The sequence below is a fragment of the Jaculus jaculus genome, chromosome 1 (assembly GCF_020740685.1).
Source record: "Jaculus jaculus isolate mJacJac1 chromosome 1, mJacJac1.mat.Y.cur, whole genome shotgun sequence".
Classification (NCBI taxonomy): Eukaryota; Metazoa; Chordata; class Mammalia; order Rodentia; family Dipodidae; genus Jaculus; species Jaculus jaculus.
The window spans coordinates 20,478,618-20,505,537 of record NC_059102.1 but is presented as its reverse complement, the minus strand read 5'-3'; the positions used below and the strand labels follow the sequence as shown (position 1 = coordinate 20,505,537).

Sequence of the window (26,920 nt, the reverse complement as noted above, 5' to 3'; positions counted from 1 at the left end):
TTCCAGGCAGTCAACCCAGCAGACTAGGTCCAGAACACAGGACAAGGACCAAGGGTACCAATTCTTCAACATATGCCCTGAGATGCCCCAGGAACCTTGCGATTTGCTTAAATAATCACCACCACAATTATATAAGGTCAAGGAAGAAACCCTTTCCTCCAGGCTGGGCAGGTGTGATTTCAGCATGCAAGAAAGCTCCCCACTGCTCCACAGATAGTGTGGCATGCCTCTGCCAAAGTGCTAAGGGAGGCTTTGAGAATGCGTCTTACTCATATGACTGTCATCTCTGTCTGCTCATGTGTATGATAAGGGGATATGAGTCATTTATCTTGAAGGTAGTGAATGAATTAATGCTAAAGAGAAGCAGAAACCGGTAGAGGAGCAATCATACCAAGACAGTTGGATGGACACAGGTCCTCAGCCTTCTCCCCAGTTCATCCAGGGCTGCCTGGTGCCTCTCTTTTCATGGACTTATACCTTGACAGTAGTAGGACTAATTTAAGGTAGAAGATGACCCTGGACACATTCGGAGTTTCTAAGGCCCTCATATACCCTGTGGGAAACCCTTTCCCCTCTCCATGCCCTACCTGATCGTGGATGGCCATAAGCTGTTCCAGAAAGGACATGGATTCAGCTTTCCCCAGTCAGCCTTACTTTGAGAATGGCCAGCCAGGTGGCAGCAACTCTTGGAGACCACAGGGCCCTGGTTCCTTGCTCATGTGTTTCTTGGTGGAGAAAGCAAGGCCCTGACATGGAGAAGGACTTATCTTTAGATGTTTTGTCTGTCTCAGCCAGCAATGACTCTCAGCTGCATTTGACACCTGGTATCCTGCCTTCTGCCCGGTTCAGATCTCTCCCTGGTATTGCCACCTACCCCTTCCCCCCTGAGTGCTGTCTTGTCAGATCCACTTGTGACAGAGGGAGGATCAGGAGACACCACTGCACATCTCCACAGCACCCACTGGGTGGGCACAAGTTCCTTGGGTTTGTCCTCTGTGGATACTCTCAGCTTCAGGAGCCGGAAGGAGCTCTAGAGGAGAGATGGAGGATGAAATACCAGCACTGGGGAGTTCCATCCTGGTTCTGTGGCTAGCCAGGGTGGCCCACTGTAGTCAGAAGGTTAACTGTCACCCTTCTTTCAGACAGGTGAGAAGATCCAGTCAGCATGGAAACCAGACCTCCAACAAGTCCAGGTACCCAAGGGGCACAATATCAAAAGGAAAAATCTTACTACCAAAAAGTGAAGAACAAGGTCCATCAAGCTGGCCAGGATGCAGACACTGGTTGGAGTGGGGATCATGGGTACCATTCTGGGGCAATGATTCTTGATGTGAAGATGGTAGAAGAAACTATTGGGTTCGCTTAATTACTCTGTTAAAAACACCCCATCTAGACATTTAATATTCTCTGATTTTCATGGGCCAAATGTTCCACATGTGGCTTGGAAACAGTGTCTATAATAAACTATAACCCAGGTGATGCTGAGATATATTTCACCAAATGTGCATGAAATTGTCACTTAGAGAAACTGCCTAAATTGTTGTTATGGTTTATCAACAAGGCAGCTTAATATAGATTATGCAAACAACCTTACTAAACTTATAGTTCATTATAGGTAAGTAGCAAGAACAGCAGAATTTGGGATGAAGTAATTTAGAAAACAAGCTATACAATTCAACTGTATAGTATTTACAAAGAACCTATCCGTCTTTGTGCTTCACATTGTAGGTGATCTATAGATTAATTGAGAGGTGTTATTATGCTCAAGGCATTGATAATCTCATTAGGGAATTAAAAAACACAGGCTGCTAGCTTTCTTGAGAAATTTAGACTGGCCCATTATAACAGATGAAATAGGTACAGAATGTCAGGGAATCTGATGAAGAAAACATATGAGTAGTTATGGCAATCCAGAGAAGTTAGTTGATCTGAGCTTTACAGGACAGGGAGGATTTTTTATAGAGACTGGACAGGAGAATCTAGCTCTTCAGAAGAGATGGCATGACCAAAAGCAGTGAAGTGATGTTAGAGGTAGAGTATGTCAGAGCAGAATGGGATTATAAGGTAAGATGGGGGAGAAGAAATGCTAGGGATGCAGAAAGTTGGTGCCATATTTTGCCAACTTTGACCTCATACGATCCGTAACCCTGGATACATTTTGAGCACAGACTTGGCATGCTCATGCACCATAGACTGGTCACATTTTTAACCATCTTACTGTAGTTTATTGTAGCTTACAATAAGCTGCATATATTTGAAGTGGACAATCTGATAAGCTTTTGGTAGATGTCTATCACCAGAAGGCAGTAAACGCATCCATCACTCACTGAAGTTCTCCTGTCTGCTTGACTGTAATCCTTTCCTAATCCTGTTCCTCATTGTCCTGCTTCTTGTCATTGCGTTTGTTACAGCTTGACATAAGTTGGGTCATTCAGCAGGCAGTCTTGACTGATTTCCTTCAGCACAGTTCTTCTGAGATGCATCCACGGTGTTGTGGGGATGAGTACTCTGTCCCTTTTATTGAGTACTATTCCATTATATGGGCATACCATAATTTGCTGATTCATTCACCTGTTGGAAACATCTAAGTTCTTTCCTATTTTTGTCCATTACAATGAAAGCTCATGTGAACACTTAGATATATGTAAGTTTTCATAAAAAATTCTATATTCCTTTATTTTGCCTAGGAGTAGGATGGTTGGTTCATATGGTAGAAGCCTGTCTTTAAAAGCTTTTGAGAGTGTAACTGGCATATCGTAGGCCTGCATGCTCACATCTACGATTTAGTAAGTTTTGCCTTACATAAGCATCCAGGAGTCATCATCCCTATTCAGATAATGAACGCATCCATTAACCCCACCAGTTTTCTTTCTCCCCTGCCCACTGCTCTGTGTATATACACTACCCTAGACAACCCCTGATCTGCTTTCTATCTGTAGAAATTAGCCTGTACATTCTAGAACTTTATATAACATAATATAACATAAACAATTTTGTCTGGATTCTTTCACTAATCATAATTCATTAATGTTATTGTATATGTGAATTACTTTGCTTCTTTTCATTCCCAAATAGGGTTCCATTGCATAGATGTTCGAAATTCATTATTTCATGTAGCTTTGATAAACAACTGAATTCCTTTAAATCTTTTGATATTACCAGTAAGGCTGCTGTGAACATTTATGGCTTATCTGTGTATTAGCCTGTATCTATTTTCTTTAGAGCCCTCTAACTCTTTTACTTGACACTGGGGATTGAATCTCAGGTCTCGCCCATGTATATAAGCACTCAGCCATGGAGGTACACCTCCAGTACTGCCCTTTAACTTTTGAAACAGATTTTAAGGAAAAATTAAATTGACCATTTTAAAGTTCACAATTTAATAATATTTAGTCCATTCAGAGGGCTGAAAAACCACACTTTCTACCCAATTCTAAAACATTGCCATCACTCCAAAATAAAAGCCCTTATTGGTTAAGCAATTTTGAGCAACTTCTCTGTGCTCTCCCGTCTCCATTTCTGTCAATCACATCTGCCGCTGTCAGATACGTGATTTCCAAATGTGTTCTCCCGTTCTGTAGGTTGTAGTTCAGTGTTTTAGTAGTGTTTTTATAAACAAAAGTTTTTAATTTTGATAAACTCCAACATATTTCTATTTTTTGGCTGCTTGTGATAAGAATCTATCATCAAATTCACTATCATGAAAATGTATCCCCCTTTGCTGCTAAGAGTAGTATGATGGTCCTGGAAGAAATTGTTAAAGATCTTACATATTCTCTCTCCACCAAATGGCCTTGGCCTTTTGTGTTTATTTCTTCATTCGCAATTCTATTACATTGGTCTGATGCCATCTACATCATGCTCTTGACTCCTGTGTCGCTGGAGTAAGATTGCTTAAATGAAAGATATAAATACTTTAACTTTGTTCTTAAGGGCTGTTTTGACCATCCAGGGTTCTTTGGAATTCTACATGATTTCGTGGATGGGAATTACACTTATGTAAAAACCAATGTCATTAGAATTGCCTTGGGGTACTACTGACATCATGAAAGTATTAAGTCTTCCAATCCATTAATATAGGGTTTATTTTCATTTGTTTATACTATCTTGAATTTCTCCTGGTATTTTTTATTATATGTCTTACCACTTTGGCTAAACTTATCCCTATATATTTTTATTTGTGTGGAATAACTCTACACAAATAAAATATATAATAAATAAATATAAATATATAAATATACATTATTTATATGCATAATAAAATTTATGATAAATATAACAAATGGAATTATTTTTTAAATTTTTATTTATTTATGAGAGAGAGATAGGGAAAGAGAGAGAGAGAATGGGTACACCATTGCCTCCAGCCACTGCAAACAAACCCCAGACACATGCACCACCTCGTGCATCTGGCTTACGTGGGACCTGGAGAATCAAACCTGGGTCTTTAGGCTTCACAGGCAAGCCATCGAACCATTAAGCCATCTCTCCAGCCCTGGAATTACTTTCTTAATTTCATTTTCAGATTATTTATTGTATGTCTATAGAAGCAAGGCTATTATTTGCATGTTGTATATGCTACTGAGTTGGTGTATTAGCTCCATTAGTTTTGTGGACTATTTGCTAGTTTCTATACATAGGGTCATGCTATCCATGAACAGGGTTGATTTAACTTCTTCCTTTACAACTTGGCTGCTTTTGATTGTTTTTTTTTTTTTTTTTTTTTTTTTTTTTCCTAATTGTTCTAGATAAGTTGAAAGGGAGCACTATTTTTTTTTTCTTATTCTTGACCTTAGGGACATAGTTGGCAATCTTGATGCTACTTATAAAGCTTTTTTAAAAAGTGGTTAGCTTGATTTATACTAAGGGAGTATCCTTTGTCCAGTTTGCCAAAAGTTTTCATCAGGAAGAATGATGCTGGTCTCATAAAATGAGTTGGTAAAAATATCCTCTTTTCCAATTCTTATAAGATTTTATATAGAACTAGCATTATTTTATCCTTAAATGGTCGGTAGAAGTTACCATTATAGAGATGGGTGTGTACATGTATGTGGAAGCCAGAGATTGACACCAGACAAGATAGTCACTGTTGCTTATTTCTTGGGACACTTGAACCTGAGCTCACCAATTCAGTCAGTCCAGCTTGCCAGCTAGCCACAGGAATCACCTATCTCCTAGTAGGTGCTGAGATTACAAGTGGATCACTACAGCCAGTGGACATTTACATGGGTACTGGGGATTCCTCGTGCATGCTGGCAAGTTCCTTATCTACTGACCCATTTTCTGGGCCCCTCCATTGTTATTTTTGTCTAGATAGTTGACTTTTTATTTTGTTTATTTTTTCGAGGTAGAGTCTCACTGTAGCCCAGTCTGGCCTCTAACTCACAGCTATCCTCCTACCTCTGCCTCCCGAGTGCTTGCGATGAAAAGCATGTGTGCCACCATGCCTGGCTAGTTGACTTTAAAAACATTTTTTTGTTTTATTTGTTTGAGAGCGACGGACAGAGAGAGAAAGAGGCAGAGAGAGAGAGAGAGAGAGAGAGAGGGAGAGGGAGAGAGGGAGAGAAAGGGCTCTCCAGGGCCTCCAGCCATTGCAAACGAACTACTCCAGACACATGTGCCCCCTTGGGCATCTGGCTAACGTGGGTCCTGGGGAATCGAGCCTCCAACAGGGGTCCTTAGGCTTCACAGGCAAGTGCTTAACCACTAAGCCATTTCTCCAGCCCAAACTTTTTAAATACTGTAAATAAGAAGAAAAAAAAAGATCCCCCCCCCCAAGCTTTCCATTTCAGTGTTCTTGATTTCTGTGATAAATCCAGATTTAGCCTTACTGAAGATTTAGAGCTTTCTTATTAAGTATGAACAAAATCAGGGTCCTGCATACAGCTGCTGAGGTCAATATGGTGGTATCCAGTAATTCAGACGAGGCAGTTCTACTGACCTCCCTGCCCCCCACCCCCAGCTTCTGCAGTGACTCCCACCTGTCCCTCTAGAAGAAAAGCACTTCTGCCACTTCATTTTTTCCCCTAGCAGGTGGCTTTGCTTTCACTTGCTAAGCCAAATGGCAACTGCTAAATTATTTTGCTCCTCCGGTGGATCTGGAGACAAACCAGAGAGCCAGGGCCACACTCCAGAAACACAGCAGGCAGGAGTGAGCTGAGCGAAGGCCTCTGCACCCGCTGAGAAAGACACTCCGATGTGGGTCTTCGGGTCCTTCCATTTCCAGGGCTAGGATGGGTGTTCTTTTGAATAGTTGAATTTGCAGACCTTTTCGGAGGTAAACAATGCCTTCCGATGGAAGAAATTCTTTCCTGAAATTTTATGAGGGAACAAGCTGACTCCTATTCCACTTTCTTTTATTAGGCAAACAATTTGCATTTTATTATGAAAATGAAGTCTATAAACAAGATTACTTCATTAAGTCACCACCTCCTCAGCTTCTCTCTACCGCAGTAAGTATGCTGCAGGGTAACAGGCCTCCCACCGGCCTCCTGAGCGTTGCTACAAATTCTTTCTCTTCCTCTGAGATTCAACTAAGATGCAGAGCCTTTTGCATTTTTCAGAACTCCTGGAAGAAACGGTTTTTTGTCCTCTCAAAGAGTGGAGAAAGGGGCCTGAGTCTTTCCTATTTCAAAGACCATCACCATCGAGGTTCCATCAGAATTGATCGGTGTGTATCCAAGCCAGAAAATGTTCATAATGACAAATGTGACCGGGCCAAAGGCCTTAGCATGCCACATGAGCACTGAAACTTACATCCTTGACAGCAAGGACCATGGACTTCAAAACTGTTTTATTTGTGGTTGAAATGGAACTAAAATAATGAATAGCTTGAGTTTTTAAAAAGTAGTGAAATATTGATTTCATGTTGTACAATAAAGATTGGGAGATCTTTAATCCATAAGCATGCAGTTAGGGACTTTTGTTTATGTAATTTGTGTATGAGAGGGAGCTGATGAAATAACTGTTTTATAAAGTTAAAGTGGAATATTTAGATCACCTTTTTGCCTCCTTTTTTTAATTTAAATTTTATTGTATTTATTTGAGAGAGAGAGATAGAAAAAGGCAGAAAAAAAGAGAGGAGAGAATGGATGCATCAGGGCCTTCAGCCACAGTAAATGAAATCCAGACACATGCACCACCTTGTCCATCTAGCTTACATGGATCCTGGGGAATCGAACCTGGATCATTTGTCTTCATAGGCAAATGCCTTATCTGCTAAGCCATCTCTACAGCCCTTGCCTCCTCTTTAAAAAATACACAAAAAAATATTGGAAAAGATAGTGACTTATGGAATCAAGAATCCAACCAAAATAGAAGCTTCCAAATTGAAATTTAAGCTGAGCAAAGTATTGTCAATTAATGATGAATCAGATCTAAAGTTCAAGTTTAGCTTCTAGAATAAAAACAATTTAAATGACGGCAACTTAAATAAAAACAATTTGAATTATTAGACAATATTCAGAACATGGATAAAGGAGATCTTAAGGGTTTTTTTTTAATTGAATGCCTAATTTAAAATTTTTCTCCCTCATTTGGCATCCACATCAATTCAGTGTTTTATGTCTATGTCTAACAGAGATGCCAATGTAGAAGTTGGAATAAACAACCATGAAAAGATGCAATCAGTACAGAAGATGTTTAAATGCCAGCCCGATGAGGTGATGTCCATCAGAACTCCAGACAGGGAGTACTTCCTCATTGGTCGTGACAGGTGAGTAAGAGGGTGACAGAGCTCTTTCTGTATGCGAAACACAAACAAAACATTACTAGCCATTGAACAATGGATGTGCTCTGGAAAGAAACCAAGGATGGAAGACTCAGAAACAAAGAGGCGGTCTTCATTGTTGTAAAAATAGCTTTTATAGTCGGGCTAGAGACAGTGCTCCTTAGGTAAAGTGCTTGCCTGGAAAGCATGAGGACCTGAGTTCAATTCCCAGGACCCACTTAGCACTGAGGAAATAGAGACAGATGGATGCCTGAGTCTCTCTGACCCACTTGACCAGTCTAACTGGTGAGCTTTCAGGCGAATGAAAGATTCTGTCTCAAAGGAGGTGTGTGGCATTCCTGTAGATGATACCCGAGGTTGTCCTTTGGCCTCCATACACAAGTGCACACATGCACTGCACATGCCCTTCAAAGGGACACTATGTCGGTTACCTAAGACTTGTAACAAAGAAAGTACCAGAAGTGGAGTGCATGAGGATAGCAGAAATGTATTATCTCACTGTTTGGAGGCTGAAAGTCAAAACTGAAGGACTGGGCTACACTCCCTCAGAAGGATCTGTCCCCAGCCTGTCTCCTAACTTTGGGTGGTCCCTTGGCCTGTGGCAGCAGAACTCCAGCTCTCGCATGGTACCCCCTGTGTGCATATCAGAGTACCCAAGTTCCCTTTAGTATAAGGACACGAGTCCCATTGGATTGATCACAACTTCACTAATTATATCTGCAATGACCCTCTTTCCAAGTAAAGTAGCATTCTGAAGACTGGGAACTGGAAGTAGAAAGTAAGGATTTGGGGAGGGGACCTAGTTGAACCCAGAATAGTCACTATCACATCAGATGCACTCTGTGAGAAAGAATGCAGTGTGCAGACATCTCGACAAGCTATGTGGATCAGGGAGGGGCGAGACTTGCCTCTGAAGGTGCCAGGACATCTTGCTACTGCAAATGAACTCCAGACTCATGAGCCACTTTGTGCATCTGGTACTGGGGATGAGAGATGATAGAGACAATAGAAAAAATTTTAATTTATTTGTATTTATTTATTCTTGGTTTCTCGAGGTAGGGTCTCACTCTAGCTCAGGCTGACCTGAGGGTGGCCTCGAACTCACGGTGGTCCTCCCGAGTGCTGGGATTAAAGGCATGTGCCACCACACCCAGCTAGAATTTTTTTTTTTTAACTGGAAGTATTTTTTGTTTTTAAAGAAAGCTTTAGTTCTATCCGACAGGCATGGTACATAATTCAAGGGTGAAGATATGGACATGGTGAGGAGCCAACGGGCCATCTAAACTACATAGAAAAAGTGTTTCAGTTGGTGATTACTCCCACAGCCTGCCCCAAGCGTAATAAAAGAATCGTTCTGAGCCCAAAATGAACCACAGGGGCCATTGTTAACACGTTCTAGTTAAAAGGCTCTTCCTACCAACAGGGAGAAGATTAAAGCCTGGGTCTCCTTCATGGCACCATTTTGCCAGGATACACAAGCAGCTCATCGGAACACGGAGGTGACTACCACTACTGACATTGCAGAATACCCGAAGGCAGCCCTCTCTCAGCTGGGACAATAGTGGCCTTTTCTTTATCCTTAGCAACTGGCATCGGTACTTGGGATCAATAAGTGAGGAAACATACTTCCTTGTTATTTTTATGATTCACAAAAGGAAAAATTACTTTTGTGAAAGAGCGGAAGTACAGACACTGCAGATTGCCATCATTGTGGTAGGGGAGTGGAGGTTAATGGTAGCAATTTTTAACAGTTGTTAGAAACGCAGTGTTTTCCATCATTGTTATTCAAGGTATGTAACCAGCTTCCTTTTGAATGACTAACTCTAGGGTGGTCTCTATAATTTTTTTTTTTTTTTTGCAATCTGACCTGCATTTTAACATAATGTTACCTGTGTCAGGCAAAAACTTAGTTTTTAACTGACTTCATAAGAGACTTTGTGAATTTACCCAGGTCCTTTCTTTGCGAGATGGTTACAAATGGGACTTTGGTTTCTCTGTATTTTTATGCATGTGGTTTTGGGCTATAATTCCATGCTTACCATAAAAGCCAAGATAAGGAGAAAGCAAGCAATTTCCCAAGTAGACTACATGATGAGAGATGGGGGGCAGTGCAGAGAAAGGGAGACAAGGAGAAGGTGGGTTCAGGGACACGTAAAGTGCCCCCTCTCAAGGCCAGGCTGAGCACCCCTTGGCGCTCTGAGAACAGGAAGACATGGGAAAGACCAACCCTGTCTCGGCAGGCTAACGGGCAGCCTGGATGCTGGAAACTATGCAGAGCCTGGGTGGCAGCAGGGGCCGTTGCTTCAAACAGGACAGACAATAGATCCACTGTGTTCTAATTACAAAATTCCTTCCTAAGCAGGAGAAGACCTCAGTGAGTGACAAAAGACCCATTTCTGATCCAAGCCCCTGCTTTGATGCTTGCAGCCTATTGGCAGCTGTCAGCTCTGCCTCGCCAAGGACCAGTCTTCCACTTGTGGTAATCACAATCTCTTAACTTCCATCTCAGGACATCAACCCTAAGACGGTGTCAAGGCTTTACAGTCCCACCAGTTAGCACCAGAGCACTAGAAGAATAATTCCTGGCCTCAGTCTATTTATATTTGTTCATTTCCCACTCCCACGTTTTACCACGTGTCTAGCTACCTCTAAAGGTGACGGATGCTCCTGACAAGCTAGGGTTCCTTAGCTAGGCACAAGCTTGGCTGCAATCCTTTTTCCTGGCACAAGCTTGGCTGCAATCCTTTTTCCTGGCTCTCATTTTAGCCTGGCATGACTTCCTCTTCAGTTATAATATCATCTATTGGAGGAAGTAAATAGAACACACCTGCCCTGTGAAAGCAACTTATAATTGTACCATCACTTTATCAGTGCGCTGTGTTTCCAGCTTTGGTTATTGGTAATAAACAGATTTTATATAGTTTTGTTCTTCTGCATGGATATTATTTGATTCCTTAGAGACATCACCACTGATTCTCCTGCTCTGCAGATACTGGGTACATCTAATGAGGCAGAGGTTCCCATTTTATCTAGCAGATAGCTCTCCAACTATTTTAAAAGCTTTCATGCATATCAACTTCACCAGACCAAACACCCCATCTCAGTCCTCCATTCAGTGAGAAGAAAGAGTGGTGTGAAATAGGGCTAGGCAGATTAACCTCTTCCAGCCAATACCTCTTGATTTTCGCTCATGAAAGCCCTCCTCTCCCGAATGGAAAGAGCATTATTGTTGGTTTTACCTTTTGTCCGTTATGTATTCAGATCTTGTGATTTGCTTTCAAACAGCTTGAGATAGGGTGTCAGGGGCGTTGTTGGGTTTTGTTATTTAGGTGGAAACCATTCACTTCCAACTCAGCATTATCTGGCTCCATGAGTCAGAATCCATCTTTGGCTGCTATAACAGAACACCCCATGTTGGAAAGGATTTTTATTTTATTTATTTAATGAATCAATTAATTTGACAGAGAGAGAGAGAGAGAAAGGCAGATATATAGAGAGAATGGGTTCCCCAGGTCCTCTAGCCACTGCCAATGAACTCCAGACACATGCACCACCTTGTGCGTCTGGCTTTACTTGGGTACTGGGGTATTGAACTTAGGTCCTTTGGCTTTGCTGGCAAGTGCCTTAACTGCTAAGCCATCTCTCCAGCCCTCTTTGTCTCCTTGCTATTTATTTATTTTTAACATCGTCTCATGCAGTTAGTCCTCACTGCATAGGAACAGACTATTATTGTAGTGGAGCAGGGAGACTGTCAAGCCAGGCATGGTGGCACATACTTATAACCCTAGCACTCGGGAGGCTGAGGTTGGGCAGTTGAGGATTTGAGGCTAACCTTATCTACATGAGACCCTGTATCACAAAGAAGGGGGTTCTGCCATTTTTTTTTGTAGTGGTTTGAACTTCTTCTTCTTTTTTAATTCACAACTTCCATAATTGTAAACACTATCCCATGTTAATTCCCTGGAAAGCTTTTAAAGAAAAAAAAAAAAAAATATATATATATATATATATATATATATATATATATATGTAATTTTTATTTATTTATGTGAGAGAGAGAAAGAGGTCCATATATAGACAGAATGGGTATGCCAGGGCCTCTAGCCACTGCGAGCAAACTCCAGACACATATGCCTCTGGCTTATGTTGGTCCTGGGAAATCAAACTGAGGTCCTTTGGCTTTGCACCTTAACCACTAAGCCATCTCTCCAGCCCAAGACATAGTTTTTCTGTTTGTTTGTTTGTTTTTTGAGGCAGGGTTTCACTCTAGCTCAGGCTGACCTGGAATTCATTATGTAGTCTCAGGGTGGCCTTGAACTCATGGCGATCCTCCTCCCTCTGCCTCCCTAGTGCTGGGATTAAAGGTGTGCGCCATCACACCCTGCAAGACATAGTTTTTTTATAGCTCTGGAGGCTGAAGTTCAAGATCAAGGGGTCACATCTGGTAAAAGCCTTCTTGCTATCTCATCATGTGACAGAAGGGCAAGCAAGGTAGAATCAGGCTGACCTCAGCTTCTCCATCCAGAAATGCTTGTCTTAGTCAAGGCATCCAGGCATACAGGAGGGCTTAGCTCTTGTGACTTTGTCACCTCTTAAAGGTTCCACCTCTTGGTGGTTTCATAATGGCCATTAAATACCAACTTGGGTTTTGGAGGTCATTCAAGCCACAGCAAAGAGTCTGGAGCCATAGAAATGGACACAATGAAAGTACAGATGCTACTAGACTTTTCAGTGACGTTATATCCTGCCAAACCCATCATAAATTGAAAACCTCATGTGTTCAAGATGCATTGACTATATTGACCCTACTGAGCATCACAGCCTAGCAACAGTGTACAGTGAAGCATTTTCTGTCTCCCTTGTACTTGCCAGGATGCCTGGGGGCGGTGGGAGCTGCTGCCGCCCAGAGTCATGAGAAAGGATCATGACTTTTAATGATAGCCCAGGCCAAGGTCAGAGCTGAGAATCTGAAGTATGGATTTCTGTTGAATGTACTGAGCATGTGTTACTTTCTCACCCTCATAGAACAACAACAAAAATATCATACCAGAAGTCCAGAATCTTTTATGTGTGTTCACCTTCAAGGATTTTCTAGTGAACATCTGGGGTCTTTTCAAAGTCCCTGCCATAAGGCATTGTTCTTAGAAGAATTAACTTTTACTTACAACAATTCTCCTGTCATAAAAAAAAAAAGCAGCTACTTTAGGAGAGTATCTTGTGTCTGTTGAGGGAGGGGGAGGCATAATTAATTGGTTCAGCCTACATCACCTTAAAGCCTATAATTCATGATGTCCCATGATCTACACTACCTAATTACACTGCTATGGAAACAGTAGGTGTAAGCAAAGCACAAAAGAGGAATCCTGAGCTGGAGGAGAAAAGGTGCTGTGCCTTGATTGCTCCAGGCTAATTACTGAGGAATGGCTGGAGAAAGATGGGGGAGGGGACACCTTGACAGAGCTAAGCGAGTTAGAATGCCACCCACGGGAGAAAACCTCATGTTTTAAGGTATAAACTATAGCTACACATAGAAAAAACTATCAATGATGATTCTCTCTCTCTCTCTCTCTACACACACACACACACACACACACACATATATATATATTTTTTTTTTTTGCATTATCAGAGGTGGCCAGACTCAAGTGCAAAAGTTGTGCAGGCCTCTGGATGTCTCTGTGGAAGATCATCTGATATTTTCAACCCAAGTAATCAATTATGGCTTTTCCAGAAAGTAAGGGAGTTAATTCTGTCAAAAGTAAAGAAGAAAGAAGAGAGAAGGAGGGGTTAAGAAGTGCAGAAATAAATCATTAATTCCTTCTGCATTTGTTTGTTTCAATCAGCATTTAATAGAACAAAGTTCTCCAGGGTTCAGGCAAGCTCATCTTCTACATGATTTTGTGTCAGAAACCATTCAAGGGACCGAAGAAGAGAGTTATTATCGTTATCCTCGACGCATTCTTTCAGAGGTAACTCATCCCATCTGCGCCTCAGTTATTCCTTTGCAGATTCCCTGCCTTGCTGCCCTAGGGGAACACAAGGTAAGTCAGATGCACACAGATGACTTGCTGATGGTGCTGGTGCCTGAGGAGAAGTATAATAGATAAATGCAGAATTCTGGGGTGCTTCCTGGAACCCCAAGCCCTAAGTTCACATCTGTGAATTAACCAAAGAATTGACAGTTCCAGACTACAGAAAGTGATTTTTATTTTATTCAGATATCTCAAGGATGTAGGAAGGGAAAGGACTGAGGGCTGAGGAAGGGAATGTAAAGTGGGGAGAAGGGAGATACAGCGCATGGTCCAGGAGCCCATTGAAATGAACATGGATCTTAGATTAAAAGAAAAAACACGGGCTCTGGAGAGATGGCTTAGCAGTTAAGGAACTTGCCTGAGAAGCCTAAGGACCCAGGTTCAATTTTCCAGGTCCCAAGTTAGCCAGATGCACATTATGACACATATGTCTGGAGTTCATTTGCAGTGGCTGGAGTCCCTGGCCTGCCCTCTCTCTCTCTCTCTCTCTCTCTCTCTCTCTCTCTCTCTCTCTCTCTCTCTCTCTATCTCCCTCTGTCCCTCTGTATCTAATAAACAAATAAAATGAGAAAAAAAGAAAAAAAAACATGGGCTGGATAGATGGCTTATTGGTTAAGTTGCTTGCCTGGAAAGTGTAAGGACCCAGGCTCAATTCCCTAGAACCTATGTAAACCAGATGCACAAGGTGGCACATGCATCTGGAGTTCATTTGCAGTGGCTAGAGGCCATGGTGTGCCCATTCTCTATCTGCCTCTCTCTCTCTCTCTCTCTCTCTCTCTCCAATAAATAAATAAATAAAATATTTTATTAAAAAAAGAAAAAATATGAACAGGGAATTTTAAAAATGTGCACTTCCAAAAAGATTAAAAGTAAAGACAGCAATAAAAAGTGCCCCTTCCCACCCTGGCATGGCTGAAAATCTTACCAGAAGGGAGACCCAAACATATTGCCATAGCAGCTCTAGAGAGAATCTCCCCATGGGTCCAGAGAAGGTATACTTTAGAGTTCACACTCAGCACATCTGGACACACCTCAGAGGAGGAATCCACTCACATGAGGGCAGGGTGTACGCTCAAGGGAGATCTGACTGGGTGAGACGGGCAAGCACTGACTCACAGCAGAAATCTTGAGTGATGATGGTTCACACAGGTCAGTCAGCTTACTGATAAACTGGATGTCCTTCTGAATCCCAAGCTCTGTGTGGCTGTGGTAATGATCCTGACATTGACCTTGATCCTCAGCGTCCGCAGTCTTATCAGTTATTAAAAGATGATATACTACAAACAGGCACAAGTGCTTTGGAAGCATTAGCAATAGGACAGGTTTTCTCTCTCCACTGCAGTCAGGGAAGCCTTTTGCATTCAAAACGCATTTGCTGTGTGTCTGGTGAACAGTTCAGCTAGGCTACAGTTCCAAGGGCATGAATGAAACAGAAGAGAGTGGATGGAAAGAAGAGCCAGGCCATAATGGGTCTTGAATGCCAAGTTGGCTTCATTTGATAGGCAGCATAAGGGCAGAGATGGCTTCTGAGTTGCCAAGTGGCAAAACCTGAATTCTTTCCCAGGCACATTAACCCAACAGTTGAATTTGTGGTAGAAACAGAGAGGGAATGTGGAATTAAGTGAGAGAGAAGAAGACAAAATGGCCAGAAGGATTGCATCATCTCCCAAAGGTCTTCTACTGGACAGTGATGTGGTCACTTTAAGGAGGCATTCTGGGTTCCAGTCATTGATGGGAGTGTGAAGTTACAAGTAATTTAAACGAGCTTCTTATCAGTTGTCAGAGCTTGCAGTAGGCAGTGGTGCCATTTATAATATAAATAGCCAAGTGGTACATGACATGTGGAATTTCCCAAGCAATTATTTTGGGGGGAGGCTTGGTTTTTCAAGATAGGGTCTTACTCTAGCCCAGGCTGACCTGGAATTCACTATGGAGTCTCAGGATGGCCTTGAACTCATGGCGATCCTCCTACCTCTGCCTCCTGAGTGCTGGGATTAAAGGTGTGAGCCACCACACCCAGCTTTCCCAAGCTACTTTGACCACAGAACATTTCTTTCACCAAAAAACGTCTTTATACGTGTGTGTCCTGGGACAACCAAGCAATCAGGTGTGACATAGCACTGGTGAGAAGCCAGATGTTGCTAGGTACTCCGTGGGATCCAGGATGTCAGGAGACAGACGGAACTTCAAGTCACCCAGAGGCTGAGGTGATTAAGAGAGGCTGTAGGACAACTGAACACGATGTCAATAAACAGAAAAGGTGTGTCATGGGTGAAGGAAACCATGTGGAAGTAGACTCTTGAAGACACCATCTGTAAGGGGATAGCTGTGGGTGAATGGTGAATGGGGTAGATAATATCAGGGTTTTTATTTAATTCACATGCATGCGGTTGTGTGTGTGTGTGTGTGTTTGTAGGTAAGTGCACAACCTCGGGTGTTGTTTCTCAGGAACACCTTCCACTCTTTTTGAGATAGGTTCTCTCATTGGCTCAGAGCTGGCTATTTAGGCTAGACTAACTGGCTGGCAGGTCCCAGGGGCTGTCACATATCTCTCCTCCCAGTTCAGGGTTTGCCAGTGCATACCACCGCACACATCACTTTCATGTGAGTTCTGGAGATCCAACTCCGGTTCCCGTGTTTGTCGGGTCAGGACTTTAATGACCAAGTGAAGTCGTGTCAGGGGTTTTGAAGCAGCTGCTATGGCCAGCGACTTCGGGTTCTACGGGGTTGGTCAAGAGCCTGGGGTTGGGGGCGAAGAATCTGCTAGGACCCTTACTGCCCCCTGAGGCAACTTGAGCTGTCCATGAGCTTGGCAGCCTGGGATCACCTTGTGTCTGGTCTTTGACGCAGCCAGCTTCTATGATTCTGTTGTAGAACCAACCGGCTGGGGGAAGGGTCATGGCCTTAATTGCCTAGTGATGGAGCAGAAAGGAAAATTTCCACTTAGGCCAGTAGAATACTTGTATCTGGAGCATAGGCCACTCAGGAGGAGAAAACCGACTTTGAGTTAGATACAAGATCTATTAGTTCAGTCTCTGGTGGGTAAGGTCAGTGCATAGTGCTAACACAGAACCACTGTCCATGCCATAGGGAACGTGCCAGCCATTGCAGACAAGAGCAGTGGTGTTAGAGGCTGACTGGTAGATTGGATCCTTATGCTTATTCCTTCTATCTTCAGTTGAAGAATATTATCAGTTCCCATGGTTCCAGTGAATCCCTGGATCCTAATTTTCCAGACCAGGTCTCCGAGAAAACTGAGTGCCATTACATGTCAATGAGATCCTTGTAAGTATAACTGTCATCTTGCACAATGATTTTAGCTAACCTAATACTGCAGAACAATTATTATCAATTCATTTAAAAGTTTTTTTTTTAATTAATTATGAACTTTACTGTATGAACAAATTCCCCTCAGGTTATCCTCTTATTTCCTCTCTCACACACTCCCATTCTACTGAGGACCCTCCTTAGTGGGGTTGTTGGTATTCACCATGGGGTCATAAATGCATCAGTCGGTCTCTGGGGGAGGGACAGCAGACACTGCCTCTAGGTACCCCTTCCCACCCTGTGACTCTACAATCAGACTCGCCCCTCTTTCACAATGATCCTTGGGCCTTGATGGGTGTGTTATGAGTCTACTTTAGTGTTGAGCTCTCCAGAACCTCTGGATTTCTGCTTTGATTAGGTTTTAGTGTCCGTACTGTCTACCACCGTCTCCCTGGAGGCAGTTGTCAGGCTAGCACTGAGAGCAGCACTCATGTTTAAGTTGCCGCTTCCTGTGTAATGTCTCTTGGGCCCTGGAAGATCTGATGGAGATGGTTCATCTCATGCTAAGCAGTTGGCTATCTTTTCTTATTGTATTAATGGATCTTGATTCTTCCCAGTTTTTGGTGCCACTTGTAAAAAAAAAAAAAAAAAGACTTGATTCTTCAACCAAGAGTGAGAGCAGCATGAATTAAAGGGGATAAGCATAGTTATTTAAGAGACATGATTCATTATTTTTACTAAATTATTTTATGTATGTATGTGTGTATGTTTGTATGTATTTGTTTAAGAAAGAGGTGTGTATGTGTGAGAGGAGGGATCCTGACAGAGTGAGGGAGAGAATGGGTACATCAGCACCTTCAGCCACTTCAAAGAACTCCAGACAGATGTGCCACCTTGTGCATCTGGCTTTTCACGGGTACTGGGGAATTGAACTCAGATCCTTAGGCTTTTCAGGCAAGCCCCTTAACTGCTGAGCCATCTTCCCAGCCCTGCCAACTCATTTTTTAATGGTTGACAAACTGACACAAAAGATTGCTAGCTACTCCATTCAGTACAATGCTCAATACAGATTGAGTCTTCCTTATTTGAAATGCTTGGGATCAGAGTGCTTCAGATTGGAGGTTTTTGTTTTTCATATTCTAGAACAATTGCATATACATAATGCTATATCTTGGGGATGGAACTGAAACCCAAACATGAAATGCATGTAGGTTTCATATTTTCATATATATCTCATGCACATAACCTTAAGATAATTTTCTGTCATGTTAAAATAATTTTGTTCATGAAGCAAAGTTTTATGCTGTAGAATATTCAATTTGTTGCATCAATTTGACATTCAAAAGTTCCTATCTTAGGACATTTCATGTTTAAAATGCTCAGATGAAGGTTGTCCAACCTGTAATCTCAAGATAAGAAGTAGTGGCAATGGTTCCTCCCACAAAAAAAAAAAAAAAAAAAAAAAAAGCTCTGTGACATCCTTAGGACATTTTCTGTCTGAGGAAGTTTCCTATTTTTGCATTTATGTCTCTCGCACTCTCACCCTGTCCTCCAAACCCTGTAAAGATTTATTCTGGTTCCAAATCCATTTTTAGAAGGGAAGCTTGTTAATTTGGTTCTGGCTGGGGCTGTGATTCTGATGGTTGGACATGCTTCCAGACCTCGTTAGTTTTCACGTGGTGGTTAGCTGCTTATATCCGGCACACACTGCACAAAGTTGTAAATAGACATGTTTTTTTTTTTTTAAAAAAAAGGGGCTTGCTTAACTTTTTATGCTTTAGTTTTTTCAAAGAGATGCCCTCTGCCTCTGCTGATTGTCAAGAGGAATCACAGGCCATTCCGGAGACCCAGGATGGGGGGCTTCCCATGCAGGAACAAAGCCCAGAAAATGATCCGTGCCTTTCACCTGTCAACCCGGAAGCCCAGACCACAGACAATAAAAAGGGGTTGACCTCCCTAACTGTTGTGAAATTGTCTATATTACTCAAGTAAAGCTCTGGTTTCTAAAATTTTACGGGCCCTACCTAAAAGCAAAGCAGATGCCTTGTTTTCACTTAAAATTCATATTTTGAAATACTTCCTAAAAATCTCCAGGTCAGCCAAGAATGTGACCAGCTTCTCCCTGTCATTAATGCTGTGGTGGTGAACAAGAGAGTTGGAAGCAAAGCGGTCCTCTGGGTTGGAGGGTGGCATTCTCCACTTTAAAAAAAAAAAAAATTCTCCCTTGGCCAGTCTATTGAGTCCTAGACATCTGGGCCACATGAATCTGAATAGCATGTCACCAGCTTTTTCCATTAGCACAATTATGGACAGCAAGTCTCCTGGGTCTTTATGTAGATGAGGAGGGAAAGGCTTAGGTTAAGTGATGTCAAGGACACTGGATAAAATCATAGTAATTGAAGCTCTTCACCTTGTTCTCTTTTGTGGAATAATTTCCAGCACAGCTATATAACTTGGCCTGATGTGAATGGTTATAAAACCAACTTAATCCATTAAATTTAAAAAAAAAAATCCCCTTTCCCCATTGTCTACCATCCACGACCACATCCTGAGAGGGGTGGGCAAGACCATTAAAGAGTGATAGTCAGTAACTTAAATTCATATTTTGGACATCCTTTAACTTGGAAATGTCATCTCAGAAAGCGGAGGCCAAAATTCTACCGAGAAAGGACAGTTAAGAGCCAGGAACAGTTAGCTCATTGCTTGATGTGACTTTTACATGTGTTTTGTCTTTCAGCAACATTCCTGATGACAGCCAAGTGGAGACACTGAATGTGTTCCTCTCTCCTCTCGATATCATAAACTACCTTGCTCTCATAGAAGCCGCAGGACGGATATGGTAGGTGGGAGACATGGATCACATATGAAATTAAAGAGCAGGGAAGAGGGATGGGGAGACGGATTAGCAGTGAAGGCACTTGTTTGCAAAGTCTAAGGAGCCAGGTTCGATTCCCTAGGACCCATGTAAGCCAGATGCACAAGGTGGTGCATGTGTCTGGAGTTCATTTGCAGTGGCTGGAGATGATGGTGTGCTTTCTCTCTCTCTCTCTCTCTCTCTCTCTCTTTCTCTCTGTCCCTCTTTCTCTCAAATAAATAGATAAATTGGTAAAATATTAAAATAAAGGTAGGAAGAGAACAATGCTGTTATGAAGCACTGTGCTTGATAAAACTGGCTGGAGGCTGGGGCTGTGTCTTTGCCACAGAAAGGATTTTCAGGCAAAAAGAAGGGCATTGTGTCATGGAAGTACAGCTTGCAAGGCAGTGGGGATAAGAATAGCTGAAACTCCAGGAAATAGTGCATTTCTGATTTTTCAAAGGTGAGGAGGGATGAGGAGGAGCACCTCTGTGCAAGAATGTCATTGCACAATGAATATTTGATGAATGAATGTAGTAAATTTAACAAGAATCAAAGATCTCAAAGAAAAGTGCGCATCAATCAGGGTCTCAGACTTCAGAACACCAGCCCAAAGTAACCTCTAGTGAAGGACTCTGGCATAAAGACCAGGTGGGGCTGGAGAGATGGCTTAGCGGTTAAGCGCTTGCCTGTGAAGCCGAAGGACCCCGGTTCGAGGCTCGGTTCCCCAGGTCCCACGTTAGCCAGATGCACAAGGGGGCGCACGCGTCTGGAGTTCGTTTGCAGAGGCTGGAAGCCCTGGCGCGCCCATTCTCTCTCTCTCCCTCTATCTGTCTTTCTCTCTGTGTCTGTCGCTCTCAAATAAAAAAAATAATAAAAAATAAAAAATAAAGACCAGGTGGCATATAATCTTCTTTTTTTCTTTTTTCAAGGTAAGGTCTCACTCTAGCCCAGACTGACCTGGAATTCACTATGTAGTCTCAGGGTGGCCTCAAACTCATTGTGATCCTCCTACCTCTGCCTCCCAAGTGCTGGGATTAAAGGCGTGCGCCACCACGCCCGGCTGAGAATTTTCTTAACACAATGTCTATTAATTTAATTCTACATTGTTTCATACAGTGGCTGAGCATGTTGGCACAAGCCAGTGACGTGAGCACTCTAACAGCTAAGCACAAGATTGTGACTTCAAGGACAATTTGGGCTACATAGAAGGCTCTAGGCTAGCCTTAGCTACTCTCTCTCTTTACATATATATGTACATATGCATATATAAACAAACACACACACACACACAAACTCGATGCTCTGGCATACCCCTTCTCTTTCTTTCTCTTTCCCCCTCTCTCTCTTTGCTTGCAAATAAACAAATAAAATATCTTTTAAAAACTACATTTTATTTTAAAATACAATTATAAGGTACTGTCACAGTGCAGGAGTCTGGGAGCAGGGTAGACTGCATATAGCGTGGCTGCAGAATGAAAGACTCTACAGGGCTCTGGAAGGGTAGCATGCAAGGAGAGGGGCTTGGGAGGAAGCCAAAGCTCCAACTTTAGTGACAGAGGGAAAGTTGCTCCAAGCTGAGAAAGAGAGTTGGTTTGAGATGCGGGGTTACACAGCTCAGTGAGGAGACCCCACAGCCCCATCCTCTCCCTGCCACTTCTGTGAGCTTGTTCTCATCCTGATGTTGCATGCTGTGTGCCCACTGCAGTGTGGCTCAGTGGGCAGGCCCCCCACGCCTGGGGTGCCTATTCTACCATGGAGACCACATCTTGGCCGTGAATGACCTGAAACCCCAGAGCCTGGAGGAAGCGTCCCTGTTTCTCAGCCGGTGCATCCAGAAGGAGGTGAGTTCTACAGACTAGCCCTCATGAGGGAAAGACAGTTCTGGGATGAACAGGATCAAGGTCTCAGGTAGTCTGAGAAGTACCCGGAATACAAATGAAATACTTCCTTTTCCATAAGGTAGTATTTGAAAATAGTATAGGTTAGGAGACAGGCACTGGGTTCAGGACCTCAAGCACAGTGTGACACAGTAACATGTTCCTGTGGGATCAGAGTGGCTCGTGGGTTGGAAACAGCTTTCTAAGCAGGGTGGGCCTCAGTTTCCTTTAACGTTAGCATCACTGATGGTGTCAGTGGATGGAGCATTCCATGAGAAAATATGCTGCAATGTGCTTATGGTGTGACTGGTACATATTAGATGCATAACACAGTTACCACTATTTAAATATATATATATATATTTGAGAGAGAGAGAAATAGGCAGATATAGAGAGAATGGGCATACTGGGGCCACTAGCCACTGCAAACAAGCTCCAGATGTATGTGCCATGTTGTGCATCTGGCTTTACCTGCGTACTGGGGAATCAAACCCTGGTCATTAGGCTTTACAGGCAAGTGCCTTAACCACTGAGCCATCTCTCCAGCCCACTACTATTTTTACTTCTACTTGTAGAGGATGGCCGTGTGAGGCAGACAGCTTCAAGTGGCTGGGATGAACATCCAAACCAGACACAGTTTGGGGGAGGAAAGGATTTATTTCAAGCTTACAGATCCAGGGAGGATGTTGCATCTGTGGTAGAAGAAGCTAGCTCCCATTCCTCAACCCAAGCACAGAGAAAAACTACAGCAAGCAAAACAGCACATTCACCAAAAAGCAACAAGCACAAACTGGTAACAGAGACCCCCCACCACCACCCCGCTAGAGCTCAGCCTGCACTCCATACCTTTTAGCTGGAATTCAGATGCGCACTCAAACACCCCTTTGAGCCCCATAGCTGAGGGTCCACCCCCAGGGACAGCGCCTCCAGCCAGGCGGATGGAGACCCAAGTTTCAAGTTTTAATACAACATCTGAGTTCCATGTGTCATGTGAATTCAAACTACCACACCAAGAAACATTAACAGGTTTCTTTTGTTAAGTATCACTTTTCTCATTGGAGAAATCATCATCACCATGTCTTCTTCAAGGAGTTATTGTGGGAATTAAACCGAATCTGTAGATCTGCACTGAGTAGGCATGTTTGTAAAGGGCTATCGTCTTTCTAAATGTTCTTTATATTGTTCCTTCCTTCCTGGCATACTTGTATTTCCAGCTAGCCCTGTGACCTCAGGAAGGTCACTTCCTTCTCTGGGGTTCAAAATCTTTGCCTTGAGGTCAGTTTTTAAACTACACTCCTTGTACTGATGAAATGGAGCTGAAGAGAGAAGAAAGGAAGGGATCAGTAGGGTGGGTCCTCAATTAGAGAAGTCACAGTTATATTTTTAAAAATAGATTATTTATTTATTTTTATTTATTTATTAGAGAGAGGCAGGGTGTGAGAAGCAGAGAGAGAGAGAGAGAGAAAATGGACATGTCAGGACCTCTAGCCACTGCAAATGAGCTCCAGACATACATACCACCTTGTGCATCTGGCTTACATGGGAACTGGGGAATCAAACCTGGGTCCTCAGGTTTCACAGGCAAGTGCCTTAAGCACTAAGTTATCTCTCCAGCCCCACATTTATCTTTTTTTCCTTTTTAAAAAAATATATTTTATTCATTTATTTATTTGAGAGAAAGAGGGAGAGAGAGAGAGACAGAGACAGAGAGAATGGGTGCACCAGGGCCTCCAGCCACTGCAAATGAACTCCAGATGCATGCACCCCTTTGTGCATCTGCCTTATGTGGGTCCTGGAGAATCGAACCAGGATCCTTTGACTTTGCAGGTAAACACCTTAACCACTAAGCCATCTCTCCAGCCCCACATTTACATAGTCCTTACTCTGCCACTAACTCATTATGAGTCTTACTTATATGAATCACTTGCCTTCCCCCTTACCGGGCATGGTGGTGCATGCCTTTAATCCCAGCACTCAGGAGGCAGAGGTAGGAGGATCACCGTGAGTTCGAGGCCACCCTGAGACTCCATACTGAATTCTACTCTATACTGGATACTGGCTTGTGTTCTAGGACTCCAAAAATAGTCTCGGTTTGAACTTCTGACTCCCAGAAGAGTGTATAAAAGAAGCATGAGATGTGCCACTTAGCATCTTAGTATGTGTTCTGAAACATGGGCAGAAAGTATGGAGGAAGAATGGATGGATCTTTGCAGGGAAGCCAGAAGAGTGTCTCCGAAGATGTGGTATTTGGCTTATGTATTCAAGTCTGCATAAGAGCTTGTGTGGTGAAAAGGTAGTTTTCAGGGATCTAGACCAATAGTCTGGTGACTATAATACATTGCTTCCACCAGTGATCTACACTGGGACCCAGTAGTCAAGACAACCATGTGCACCTTCTGAAGGCTCCTGAACATTATCTAACCAAAGATGCAAGTATCAGCTCAGAGGCCATGAAAGGAGATTTGGGCTGTAAGCAGACCCAAGAGCTCTGCCTGGTGTCAGTTCCTGTCCCATCTTGGCTGCTTTTCTGCAGTGCAGAATTGCTATTTGTATTCTGCATGACTGAATTTCTACACTGCAGATTCCCTGTTTCTATTCCATCGTGACTGCTTTTGAAGCAATTGCCTTTAACCACTGAGCAATCTCCCCAGTCTCGTGACTGCTTTCCTATGCTGAAGAATTGCTGTTTCCATTCCATCTTGGCTGCCTTTCTACACAGCAGAATCACTTGTGGGTCAGGCACCACCAGAATCTCTTTGGTGCTCATTCTACCTTTCCCAGGTGCTTTCCTAGGTGCTACTGAGGACCATGGGTGTCCACTGACATGATTATCTGGGATATTAAGCTATTTTTATCCTTCCCCACTACTACTTACTTTTTTCTTTCATGTAAAAATGGATAAAGGATATCAATCCTCTTATTAAAAATTCAAGCACCTAGTTCACAGAAAGAAAAAAAAGATATTGAAAGAGGAGGTTGTGGAACTGGAAGAGGAGCTACAAGGGCACCCAGCTCGTTTAAAGTACCTGAGCCAACCCAATCCACTTCTCTTCAATCAGCTACAGGAAAGAGCAATGGGAGATGAGCTGGGACAGTGAGAAGACAGTTATGTGAGATGTTCTAAAGGGAGAAGAGAGAGTGCATATGTTTGGATGGGGAGGACATGCTGGATTTACACATAAGCTATTCAGACTTCTAGTTCTTTTGTCTAGTGATCTCATTTTAATTTCCAAGGTTCAAGAAGCCTTTTGAGAGCTTAATGCATCTGGGTCCCTCTGGGTGCCATCAGCGAGCTTCAGAACCAACCTAGAGGTTCAGAGTGTCAGAAAATAAAAGTCCCTCTTCCACTAGAACATACATGTCATCCCTGGCTGACCTTGGCCCATCATAGTTCATCACAGCAATTCCTTCATAAAGTTTCAAAAGGGAGTGAAGGAGGACATATGTAGAACCAGTTATCCCGAGGTAGTCTGCCACTGTTTGATTGTCTCCTTTCTTTCAGAAAGTCAAGCTCTCCATCGGCCGGATCCCCAATTCAGAGAAGTTCCATGCTGTAGCTTGTGCATGCGCCTTAAAATACCAAGGAGTTGAGCCTGTCCAACAGGATAAGCCAGGACTAGAGAGAACACTAAAGAGAGCTCCAGCCATCAAAAAGAGCCAGAAGAAAGCAACAGGAAAGTAGCCTGTGGTGGGCCCCACACCGCAGGAGGAGAATGGAGCCTGGAACCACGCACAGCCCCATAACCAGAGACAATTCAGCAGGCTTCTCTGAATTACTGCACCTGTATCTCATCAATGGAGGTTATTGTCCCCTCTCTGGCCACTGCATCAGAGGTGTTGAGAGGATCACATGGGATAATGGCTAGGGAGCACAGTGAAAGCAGAAGGCCTTATTATCTGAGATTGTGTTCCAAACACCACAGACTTGCTTGGGTAAGTCCCTGGGCTGATTTAATAGCAGTGTGTGTTCTGTGAGGTCATGGTCCACACAATGACTTCTTTGTTAGGCAACGTCCAGTTGGACTTAGTCATTCCAGGAAGGCAAGAGAGATGAGAGCTCCTAGCAACCCTCCCCAACATCTCCTGTGAATCAGCATCCCAGAGGCCAGAAGGCCAGACAGCGGCCTGTTGTTTTTTTAAGACACAATAACTATACATTTTCAGAAGCTGAAGCTGTGTTTAGGTCGCCTCCAGAAAAGATCTGTTTGCCCCACAGGTAGTAAGGGAGCCATGTAGCACTTGTAAGTTTGGATTTCTTCATTTTGACTTGTGCATTAAGACATTGATCCTGGGGCTGGAGAGATTGCTTAGTGGTTAAGGCATTTGCCTGCAGAGCCTGAGAACTCATGTTTGACTCTCCAGATCCCACATAAGCCAGATGTACAAAGGTGAGGCAAGCACAAGGTTACACATGCCCACTAGGTGGCACGAGCATCTGGAGTTCGATTGCAATGGCTGAAGCCTTGGCAGGTCAATTCTCTGTCTCTCTCTCTCTCCCTAAAAAAAAAAAAAATAAATATAAAAAAGAAAGAAATTGATCCTAGGGCTAGAGAAATGGCTTAGCAGTTAAGTCATTTGCCTGCAAAGCTCAAGGACTCATATTTGACTCTCCAGCTCCCATGTAAGCCAGGCGCACAATGTGACACATGGACACACATGTGCTCAAGATGGCATATGCATCTGGAGTTCGATTACAGTGGCTGAAGGCCCTGGAGTGCCAATTTTTTCTTGTTCTCACTCTATCACACTCTCCCTGATTAACAATAATAATAAATAAAACAAAGAAACTGATCCTGGAAGGCCAAAGAGAATCAAATGCTTTTTCATAATCAGAAAAGCAATGGGAGAGAGTTCAAGTGCTAATTGAATAGGAGAATGTTAGAGCAGACGGGCTTCAGAATGTGTCCTGTCCAGGCTGGCATTAAGTCAAGGCTTCAAAACCCTGAGGATGCGATATCTCCATGGCTCCTGTTGCATAGATGTTTAAGGACAGAACCAAGGGTCTTTTTCCCTGTACTTGGATTTAGACTGGAAATGACTTTAGTACTCAGAAGAGACATCAAAACTATTTCATTTTTTCTTATCTGGGTTATTGAGATGATATAAAGTATTCTCTCTTACACGCTCTATGTTGCACACTGTTTCTTTTTCTAGAAAC

General features: G+C 42.9%; 1 protein-coding gene across 1 annotated transcript; it reads left to right on the top strand.

The window, feature by feature from the left end:
• The first annotated feature begins 1,165 nt into the window (after nucleotides 1-1,165).
• On the top strand, nucleotides 1,166-26,146 carry Plekhs1 (pleckstrin homology domain containing S1). Its single transcript, XM_004659318.2, has 12 exons — nucleotides 1,166-1,193; nucleotides 6,364-6,452; nucleotides 6,564-6,670; nucleotides 7,580-7,714; nucleotides 9,153-9,228; nucleotides 10,092-10,205; nucleotides 13,573-13,698; nucleotides 16,946-17,046; nucleotides 18,810-19,016; nucleotides 19,766-19,867; nucleotides 21,591-21,726; nucleotides 25,265-26,146. Exons 1-12 carry the CDS (start codon nucleotides 1,166-1,168, stop codon nucleotides 25,442-25,444), a joined length of 1,401 nt encoding a protein of 466 aa, XP_004659375.2. The 3' UTR covers nucleotides 25,445-26,146.
• Nucleotides 26,147-26,920: the final 774 nt, after the last annotated feature.

Excerpts from the sequence above, each read along its gene's own strand:
- Plekhs1 (XM_004659318.2), top strand. The coding sequence starts at position 1,166 with ATGGAAACCAGACCTCCAACAAGTCCAG. Across the intron at positions 9,229-10,091 it reads CAGCTCATCGGAACACGGAG|GAGAAGACCTCAGTGAGTGA; the intron begins GTGACTACCACT and ends CTTCCTAAGCAG. Across the intron at positions 19,017-19,765 it reads AAATTGTCTATATTACTCAA|CAACATTCCTGATGACAGCC; the intron begins GTAAAGCTCTGG and ends TTTGTCTTTCAG.